This window comes from Molothrus aeneus, chromosome 1 (genome assembly GCF_037042795.1).
Source record: "Molothrus aeneus isolate 106 chromosome 1, BPBGC_Maene_1.0, whole genome shotgun sequence".
NCBI classification, from domain to species: Eukaryota; Metazoa; Chordata; class Aves; order Passeriformes; family Icteridae; genus Molothrus; species Molothrus aeneus.
The window spans coordinates 87,283,074-87,294,271 of NC_089646.1; the positions used below are offsets into that span (position 1 = coordinate 87,283,074).

At 42.6% G+C, this 11,198-nt stretch overlaps 1 protein-coding gene across 1 annotated transcript in view; it reads right to left on the reverse strand.

The window, feature by feature from the left end:
• The window catches only part of TMEM245 (transmembrane protein 245), a 79,388-nt gene extending 68,190 nt beyond the window's left edge, over window positions 1-11,198 (reverse strand). Inside the window, exons 1-2 of the mRNA XM_066545339.1 lie at window positions 11,137-11,198; window positions 8,851-9,808 (exon numbers count right to left, since the gene is read on the reverse strand). Coding sequence (XP_066401436.1) covers window positions 8,851-9,808; window positions 11,137-11,198 — 1,020 coding nt within the window. The remainder of the gene's footprint in view (window positions 1-8,850; window positions 9,809-11,136) is intronic.

Consider the following 11,198-nt stretch of genomic DNA (forward strand, 5'->3'; position numbering starts at 1 on the left):
GCTGAATCAGACATCACTGTAAGAAGGAAGAATGCACAGGCAGAGACACAGAACAAGCAATTAGGAAAAACACAGCACAGGAGTTTTCACCTCTACTCTGCACTATACAACTCATGCTGAAAACACAAGTCTCTGAAAAGCAGGTTTGAGTGGCTACTGCCACATACCTAACTGGTGGAGAGGAAATCTTAACTGTACTGAATTGAGCAGACAAGCAGTGAGTGATGTCCTGATAACTTCAGAGGGAATGATCGAATATGCAAGATTATGTAAAATCACATGTGAACAAAGGTATACCTGCCCTTTGCACACTAATGCAGACTCACAATAATTGTCTAAAACTAATACAACCCGTGGACATCAAGACCAAAGTCACAAACAAACAGAAATTTTTACCAGAAATGCACAGTAGCACTCCTTTAATAGGTTGAAACATAAATTCACTTAAAGGGCACTTCACAGCCCAGCTCTAATTGCAAGAGATAACTCATCACAAAGATACTATCCCACTCCCTAACATCAGCCATACAACATCTCTGTATGATGAACGTTCCAGTTCCAAGCAGATTTTCTCATTAGCTTTTAAATTTAATGATAAATTACAAACAGGAGACTCAGTGCGTTCAGTAATTTAAACTTTCTGTTTAAAAACAAGTAGGAGGCTAACAGGGTATAAAAGCCTATGTTTAACAGCCAACAAAGCAAAACACACCACACTGGTTTTATCCATGCATGTAGCTGAACATAATAGGGCTTAGGTATTTAATAGTTTTTTTGTGTTTGAAATTAAAATAATTAATCAGTTATCATTTCTAAAAGCTTAGCAAATGATCCAAGCTGAAATCTTTATTTCCATTGAATAGACAGAAATTGCTTACTTTTAAATAAATCAGTCACCCTTTTTCAGAGATCAAACAATAACCTTCCTGAAACTCTCTAAAAAGAACTGTGTAGTCAACTGACTGGGGCAAGAAGTTTAATTTCAGTGAGACCACAGAATAATCAGCTCTTTATTGGTTAGTGTTATGGCCAAGCACATCCCTAGACTGCAAGAACCAGTGCACAGGAACTAGGGTAGCCTACTTCCAACAGTTCATAGCTGAAAGCAACCGACAAGATAAATTAACTTAAATTGACATGGACTAGGATTTCATCCCATACTGACTTGGCAACAGCATACTTTTTTTTTTCTTAACCCTTTAAAAGCATGTTACATAATTCTTCCCATTGTTTTTCTGGATGGTCTCCAAAAGTTTTGGCTTGAAAAGCATGGAGAATATTAATAGCCTCTCTCTATTATATGTCATTCTCAAGAACTGACATAATTGAAACAAAGAATGAAAGACTGCCTACTTTCACTAAAATTAAGCTACTGCAATTATTGCACTGAAACTGCAATTGATAAGGTTCCATGCTAAGACAAAATGCCTATAAATTTAATTTATAAGGGTGTACAGCTAACCAGGTAACTAATACATACATTTCAGATTTTGCAGAATGTGTTAGATATCATCAACTATTTATCAAGCTGAAATCAGTTGCAGACCCTAACTTTCACCACGTACTCTGAGATTTTAAATCACTCCTTAATCACAATTATTATTTACAGGCATGCACAACTTCCATATATTGCAACTCCGGGATAGTTTAATCCTGCAAGCTGCCCTTCTTCCTTCCCTTGCCTATCTTAACAGAAAGCCAAGACATCATTTTTCACATCTCCCCTGCTGCATTTTGCAGCATCTCTCACAAACTGAACTAAGTGTTGCTTTGCCTCTAGACATGTAAAACTGCCCACTTTTCTCAATAAATAGTGCTAAGAGTGCAGAGTAACTTCTTGGATTTTAGCATCCATTTCTGTGTTAAAGTGGCAAATTTAAGAGGCAGATTTAGAAACATCTAAGGCAACTATGAAGGGCTTTAGTTCTCTTTAAATTGTCAACTAGAGACAAAATTAGACCATAGAAAGATGCAACTTTTATGTTAAATTCCAGCATCTGCTTCAGTGATTTTTCTTTGAGATTTCAGTGCTGGAAAGTCAAGGATTTATCAGCATGAACTATCACAAACATTACTAAAAGTTTGTTTCTCCTTGCTGTTGAAGAAATTGAAGGATTTGAAAATCGGAGACATTCTTTTGGCTTTGACCTCATTTTTCAAGAACAAACTCTACTCAACTTTTGACAACATTTATACTGATTTATGTTGGAGAGTAAAATTCCTTATTTACACAATTCACTCTCCTTTTTCCTATCAACAAGTTAACCTCTGTGGGGAAGGTTTTGCAGATGAGTGCATTCAATAGCTCACTGCTACTGGAAGTGGCAACTCATTATCTCCTATTGCCAGCTGGGCAGTCCCACCTCTTCTGCACAACAGCTTCAACATTCATCCAGCCAGCTCAAGATCCCTAAGCTCATAAAAAACTACCTGTAATTCAGTTATAGCAAAATAAGCTCACAGAAGTATGGCAGGCACCAACAACACGGCAAAAGAAGCATATGCAGAAAGGGAATAGGCAAGAAGAGCTTCCCACTGCAAAGCTGTTGGAATGATTTAGTCTTCCATGGAATGCTGCCCCAACACCTCATCAACATCCAGCAGAAAACACATTTCCCACCTGCTTCATGTGCCTTCTCAGGCACATGTGGTTGTGACAGCCTGGTCAGAGAGAGAAAGCCAGATAAACTTTCCCAGGAATTGTTCTGGGAAAAGCTGTGAGAAGCTCAGAGAAAAGAATTCAAACAATTCTTATCTTAAGGCTCTGCAGCTGCTCTTTTGAACAGTTGTTTCTCATTAGATGTTTACCAAAGGGTAATTGCCAACAGTGACAGTGTTTTAATTACAGGACCAATCAGGTTCACCTGCATCAGAACCGTGTATAAAAAGAATGGGCTTCCTAATAAAATTATTATTAGCCTCCTGGAGACCTGGAGTCTATGTGCCACTCATTCACCCGTTCCTGACCCAACAGTGACAGGCACACGGTATGATTCTTGGGGTGGTCCTGTACAAGGCCAGGAGTGGGACTTCAGTGATCTTTCTGGGTCCCTTCAACTCAGGATATTCCATGATTCTATGAACCACTCCACAAGTAAACACAGTGAAGACTGAGAAGATGAACCAATAGCTAATTCTTTTGATACATGCCCTGCCAACTTGCCAAAATGTTTCAGTTTTTAACAAGTCAGCACCTAGAAAACAGTGTCTGAACTCTTTCCTTCTCTTAGTGTAGCTCTACTCTCTCCCCTGGCCATTTTGAAATGATGCTTTTTCCCTGGCTGCTCTTTCCCACTTGGAAATCATACAGCAAGGTTTTTAAGAGTCTGATTTAGGTTTTGGTTTGTTTGGGGGATTTTAACTGAACTTTAAATTAAACTGTTTGATGGATCTACCGATCTAATTCAAATTGCTTTCTATTTTCCAGTCTCAGTTTTTTGAAAAGAAAAAAAAAAAAGGAAAAAAAAGGCCAAACTACCTCAGTTCTCTTTAATATTTTAAAACAAAATTTTCATTTGGAAATAGAGATTTTAATTAGCTTTTCTCAAAATAAAAAATAATTTAAAACATTGACCAAGCATTAACACAGCACTTTTGCAAACTTTTAAAACAGCTCTGCAGAGCAAATATGGTTTAAAGAGGTGATCTTATGACACCAGTTTGCTATTTCTACATCTCCCTCCTCAGTGGTGATGCAGGCTGACAAAGGAAAATGAACCCACCACAAAAGCTGAGCAGAAGAGCATTGGACTTGAAAAATGAAGTGTCACAAGGCATTAAATGCACTGCTAAAAGCCAAACTGTGTTTGCCTTCAAAAAAATCAGTGTTTTCTTTATCTGCCTGTTCATTTAAAAATTATTTTCTAACCAATATAAAGGATAATAAGGAGGTAGGTAACAAATTATGAAGATGTCATTTTGATTCCAGTTTCCAGAAGCAAAATTAATTTACTGTAGCTTTAGCGCAGTTTCATTGGTACACAAGAGGAAACATCCAATAATGTGCAGAACTGCCTGTCCTTAAGTAAGGAGGCAGCCTTTATCAAACATAAGAAAATACCCAAACTGCAGCTAATCACACAAGACTATTTTTCACCTCAGAGCACAGACAAGCACCTCCTCCCTTCACTTAGGAGGCCTTTATTTACCTAGAGCAGGTTCTAAGTGGACACAAGTAAGTTATTCCTTGCCCCAAGTCCAAAGGACTTGAACTGTGTGCCCAGACTTTTTCTTCTAGAGCCCCCAAACGTGACATATATCCATGCTGGTATTTCTGGCATTAAAAAAACACAGACTAGTAAACCCCATCAAACAGAAACATGGTGTTCAGTGAGATCACCCCTTTTTGAAAGGATGAAAGTATGAACTTATAACTAGAACCCTGGGGCAGGGGGAAACAACCATTAAAATAGTACTGCCACACATGGGCTGAAAATTATTTTCAATGTGTCCTGCAACATTTCCTACACTGAATTTAAGAAGAAAACATAAAACCTAAGATACCCAGAAGACTGAAGCAATGTACATTGAGAATACTTCTCATTTAGTTCACTTTTCCTGTCTTAATACAAAAGCTACTTAAGAGAAACTAGTAATAAAAATGCTATCCAGAAATCAAATGTATTAAGATTCTCTTGCAAAAAGAGGCTTCCCAGAGAACATCAAATTCTTTCCTTGCAGACAGAGCACCACTCCTCTGACATATTTCATGGTAACACTTTTGCAAGAGATGGCTCCTCAATACACACAATTTCTTCACCTTCTTCTTTTATTATATAGACCACAGTTAAAATTTTGCTGGACAGTTCCATAACGATCATTCCTTTCAGAGATGCTGGAAAAATAAACATCATTGTGTTCAACCATACATATAAATACCAGTAAATAGCTTATATTATGTGGCATATATCATTAGGCCTTACGCTGCTGCCAGCTTTGAGGCTGTAGTTCCTGCATGTAATTTGGAACAAGCTCCTTGGCTTCTCCAAGAAAGGTATCTCACTGCAGGCTCTTCCAAAACTGAGGGTGGGTGTGTGGAAGGCAAAAACAACAGTAGAAAACACTATCAACATCCCAGACTCTCCCTGCCTCTCCCCATCTTGTTTTTAAACAGGCCACATGTGGTCTCTACATAGTTTATCTCTACCACAAAAAGTTGTGAAAGCACACCAAAATCTGTGGTTTTGGTAAGATGTGTTTGCAGTCAGTACTTGGCTGTATCATTTATAAGCCAGGATACCATAAAAAAGGATAATAAACAGCAGAAAGAATACTTAAGAGCTTGTTCAGGCATTTGTTTTGGTTTGGGAGTTTTTTTAAGGTGGACAAGACTGCTCTAAGAAGAAAAGGAAGGAAAAAAAAGCCCACTTATGCTAAACCCTCAAAGAAATAGAAATTGTATACGCATTAAAAATCAGAAGTGTGCCCTTTTCTTTAACAGAAGAGAAATTGCCCCATCAGGTGAACTCAACAAAACATAGATGCTTTTTTGCCTCCACAGGAGATATTCAATAAGACTGTGGAAGCCAAACACCTCAGAGCATGAAGAATGCTTGGAGAATTTCAGTCTGCAAGGGCTGCTGGGGGAGTGACACTTAGTGCAACATAAATGGAGGTTTCCCTGGTGGATGTCTTGCACAGAATCCCTGATAGGGGCAGACAGTACACCAGCCAAAATAGGCAGCATGTACTCTGACAATATTCCAATACAGCAGTCATGGCAATGGTGGGCAATGGCACTTCCAGATCTGCCCAGCACTGTGGTGAGGATAAGACTGATTAAGCGCTCTAACTGCATGGAAATCCCCAGAACAACACGAGTTGTACCTCATACAGTCAGAGACATAAAAATACACTGATGCACACATGTGACTACACTGTTGTGAGCCTGCAATAACCTCTGACAAACCAAGGAAGAAAGACTGGCCAGAGAGAAGATTTCAACAGCCCTATAATCAAGTTCACTACAGAGGATTCTGCTCATTATGATTACATCAAATTTAATTTACGAAGATGAACCTCAGGGCCAACACAGAGCAGCTGTATTTATAATTGTTATTATTTATAAATGTTATAATTCTTAACATCTGCTGGGATCTACAAACTATCTTGTTTCCCAAATAAATATGAGCACATAAATTCTTCTTCTAAAAAAAGAAGAAAATATAATGAATTGCTGGAATTGGATATATATTAACTTAAGTGTAAAACATCAGCCTAAAGTAGTTTGAACTCTTGCCACAAAGCAAAAGAATTTGGTTTTTAGATACAGTGCTGGACATAGGCCCAGCTCCTACAAAACTAGTGAAATTGCTGCAGCCTAAAAGTATGTAGGACTATATTCAGTCCACTATAGGACAAACTCCCACTCTTTCCAAGAAAAAAACTATAGAGAAAAACATTCCCCTTCCCTAATATATGAAAATGCTGTTTGTGCAGGGCCCTCTGCATAAGAATTCTGCAAATAACCAAAAGAAGGCTGGAGTCAGAACAAGGAACTCATCTGGAATTTTTAACCAGCCTCTAATTTAAGGCCCAGCAGCCAACTACATTTTTTGAGCAAGCTTCTTCAAAGATGATAAAGCCTGAAGGGAAAGAAAAGGAGAACATGGGAGCACCATGCTTGTAGACTAGCCTAAGAACTTGAACTTGTTCTCCAAATGCAGTGTTTTGCAATCAGCTATCAAACAATCCAGTCATGGAGGTACCCAAATTCCTGAACTGCAGGTTTAACTTAAGAGCCACCGATGGAACACAGGCACTTCTGAATCTTGACTCATCAACGCCATCAATGGCTTTGCCAGATGTGAGGACAGCAGGACAGGAAAGCTCTCTAACATACTGGTGCCAAGATACGCCTTACCATGTCATTGTCACATGCAATTTCTGCCTTTAAAGAACTTCCTTTTTTTCTAGAACTTAAGAGGAGAGTTTCTGTCTCAGTATCATGGCCTAGTAGATACCATAAAAATACCTTTAGTTAGAGAATAACAAATCAGTATTCCAAATGCCCATAATTCTAATGATAGGCATCCACTCACTTTGCTAGCACAGGAGAGGGAATCAGAAAGGGACAAGACAATCATGCATACAGAAGGAACCATGGAGGATTCAGAGCCAGAGAATAATGGTACAATGGAGAAACCAACTTGTAATATCCCAAATTCCTGTGCAGCTAACAAGCAGAACATATGCATGCAAATAGAGCACTGCAATATAACACGGCAATTAAATGGCTTTTAAAGTGCTTAACTGAAGTTAAAACTGGCACTATTAACTGATCCAGCTCAGGGCTCCTCAGCAGCATGGATAAAATTAAATTATCCTGCTACAGCTCTGAGATAATACACATCAAGCGCCGCAAAATTAAAAAAACTGGACTAAGAAAACACTGCAAAGTGTACAGATGATGCCAGACTGAGCAGCAGCTATTTACAAAGGAAAGCCCACATTTTTTTTCTCCTATAAGGCCCCAGAAAGAGACACAGACAGCTTGCCTAGAAAGCAACTGGTTTGCTTAAGGAACTCTGTGATCAGTTACCTTGACACAAACCCAAAATCTTCCCAAGTAACTCACGTCTGAAGAGTTCTGGGAGCTTACTATGTTTTGTGCAGTTAATATCCTACCACAGTTCAATGAACATCAGTATTAAATCAGAAGGATCAGAGACTGCTAAACAAGGTTTCACTGAGCAGGCACAGACATCCAGCAGTGCATTACAGCCATAGTTACAAGCCTCAATAAGTGCAGCTTCCTTCAGTACCCTTATATTTACACAGCATTAAGTATGGCTTAATTAAGAAACTTTTATTAAAAGCCTGGACTTAACCAGATCAGTTAGTAGAGCAATATTATAGATTTGTTAAAAATAAAACAAAGAGGTCAGTGCAAAGTTCTTAAAAAAATCTTAAGCTTACCAAGCAAATTGTGTGGCAACAAGTCAAAGCTTCCCACTAGTACCAGGCCATGCTTTAGCTCTGTTACTACTCAGCTGAAAGTAAACATGGTAGTATCTTGCCTCTTTATAAAGAGAGAATATATCTCTGTCTACTCAGTCCTAATTATACTTCTGAGGACAGAACAGACCAGAAACACATGTCCTCTGACATCTTCCAGGACCAAATAAAGTCAAGAAAATCTTTTCCCCCAGTGTTTACTTTCAAGAGGCTAAACACATTCTTCTGTCCATTCTATTCAGACTAGAGGCAGTCTGTCAAAATATTCTCTGGCAGTCCATTCAGGAGCACTGCTACCTAGGGAAAGGGCATACTTTTTTTGTTTAAAAGACAGAGCCACTTTTGAAAAGTCTTTGACACTATGAAACCTGAGCATGCCAGTTATACATCAGTATTTAACAAAAGTACAACTTACTGATCTGACCTTTCACATATCCATTTGCTTCTAATACGTAGCACTTTTTGTATTTTCAGTTATAAGTAACAAAATGTAAAAGAGTTCTGCCAGAAGTTCTAACTATGCTACCTACTGAACAGAACACAAGGAAAAGTAGTCTCCCAGCATTCGTTAGCATCAGTAACATTTTCTAAGTTAAACAGCTTTACTTTTTAAAGTTCAAATTGCCTTTGCACTGTTTGATACGCTAAGAAGAAAAAGAAAACCCTACACAGTACACCGAGAAGTAAGCCTTAAGGCGCCTTCTCCCATCCCGGGTCACTTGCGGAGCTGCGCTGCTATTTCGCAACACTTTAACACACACCTTAGAACTCAACAAGCCTCGATGTTTACCCAATAGCTCGCCTGAATCACCTCTGACTTAACAGCATCTCCAGAAGCGGGGCATGCCTAAAGCGCGGCCGCGGAACACCACACTCCCTCAGGCACTCACTCACCCACTGGCTGCTGAAGTAGTCGAGCCCCTGGCAGATGATGCGGGCGGCCTGTGCCAGCAGCACCTGCACGCCCAGCGAGCTGCCCAGGCAGTAGAGCCCGTAGAGCAGCGGGCCCCCGGCGCCCAGCAGCAGCAGGAGCCGCCGCCGCCGCAGCACCTGCTCGCCCAGCGCCTCCACGCCGTAGTTGGCGAAGCAGATGGGCAGCAGGAGGGCGGCCAGCAGCACCGGGGTGCGGGAGCGGTGCAGGCGGCCCAGCCAGCGCCGCCCCAGCGCCGTCAGCGAGGTCTTGAAGGGGTGCAGGAAGGTTCCGCAGAGCACGGCCCAGAGCAGCGGCCGCAGGAACGCCTCCAGGATGAAGTACACGAGGACGGCGGCGCCGCAACACAGCCCCGCAAACAGCAGCGCCCCGGTGTTGTAGAAGGCCTGCTTGATCGGCTTCTCCAGCCGCGGCAGCGACATTCCCGCCGCCCCGCCCTGGCCGCCCAGCGGCAGCCGCGGCATGGCCGCACCCGCGCCAGGGGAGCCGCCCGCCCGCCGCTCCCGCACCGGCGAGTCCGGAGGGGCCGCGGCGAGACCCGCGTCCGGAGCCGCGGCGGGACCGGCGTCCGGAGCCGCGGGCTCTGCGCTGTCAGCCATGGCGGGCACGGGCACGGTCGCCGCGGGCGGGCGCGGAGCGGGGCCGGGACTGCCCGGGCGGTCGTGCCCGAGGGCGCGCAGGGGCCCTGGGCTGTAGTGCCGCCACCGCGCGGCTCCGGGCGTGCGCCCAGCCCGGCGGGAAAGGGGCGGTGCCGGCCGGGAAGCGAGCTGGGAAATGTAGTTCTGCTCCGGGAGAGAGGCGGCCGTGCTCACCGCACCCGGCCGGAGCTGCGGGGCTGTGCCCGGGCCCTGAGCCTGCCCCGTCCGCGCCGAGCACGGGCCCAGCGCCTTCGTGGCGTCCACCGAGGAAGGCGGCCAAAGGCTGGAGCGTGGAAGAGCCCAGCAGCTCGCGGCGCAACCTCATCCCCATCCCAAAGTGCAGCCCTGTCCTGCTTCGCTGAACTCTCTGCTCTGCCTACTGCTGCTGCAGTCTCGGGGAGCGGAGCAACTTCGGAGATCTGGAGTGTCATTGCATGCTGGAGAGCAAGACTGGTTGGACCAGCTGGAGAATTTTGTCTCGTCTGAACACGTTCTGGCAACAAATCGTTTAACAAAGAAGCGTCTGCTCTTTTACTGGCAGCCAGGCCCACTGAAGGAGTAGTTGTGCTGTGTGGTTTTTTAGACCTGACATTTATGACACTGTACCATCAAATGCTATTTGCAAATAATCTAGAGAGGCGCTAACTTCCTGCAGCTGGTATACACCAAACACCTGAGTGCAGCCATGAAGGGAACTGCTAACATTATGCAGGTGGTCTAAATGCATCTGTAATAAATACACATGGTCTGAGCAGGTTTTGCTGAAATCCATAACATTTGAACGAGCCCAGTGCTGGCACTGTGCTACTCAAACAGTTTTCCTTCCATGGTTTAAGAAAACCCTTCAGAAGGTACTAAGGCTATTGGAATGCTGCCATAAAACCCTCAGAGGGATCTTCCCCTTTCTTTTCAAGGAGGTAGAGCTTATAGTCCTAATCATAATAAAGAGATCACATACCGCTGAACATATAAAAAGTACATAAATGTAAAAAAAAGAGGAAACTAATCAAATTTCTGTATTTTTTAGAATTTACATGCAAGTTTAACTTCATGTAACTTCATGTTAGATTGGAGTCCACAAGAACTTTAGTGGAGCATTTCTTGCATGACAGAGATGTTAAAAAGCTGAAATTATCCTGAGCACAATTGTCTTTAACCTGTAAAGTGGGAATTCTACACCTATTCATACCTAGCTTTTAAATGCAGAGCAGTACCAAGACAATGGCTAGATGTGATCTATCACTATCATAATACTAAGGGTGAAAGAGAGGTGTTTCCACACCCTTCCTGTGACTATGTTGCATCCTGAAGCTGTAGGTGAGGCTGGGCCCAAGCCAGTTTTTGACGTTCAGCACTGCAGTCCTGACTTGTCCCCGCAAAGCCTTTCCTGCCAATTATGCAGAAGTTTACACTTGCAAAGGTTCCTCTAAGCTCCTGCAGCTCCTTGTTTTCCCTTTGCTAAATAGATCACGTGTAGGTTCAACAAAGTAATTTTATGCCATGAAAGCACTTACAAACCTACAGGCACTTTGTTTGATCCTGATGAGGCATTACAAGCAGTTGTCCATACAAGAAGCTTTTATTGAACCTTAAACTGATACTGTCACTTACAGCTCTTTGATCAGATAAATCTGCTTCCTGGCAGGGTCCTGAAGTAGGTAACAAGAATGCAT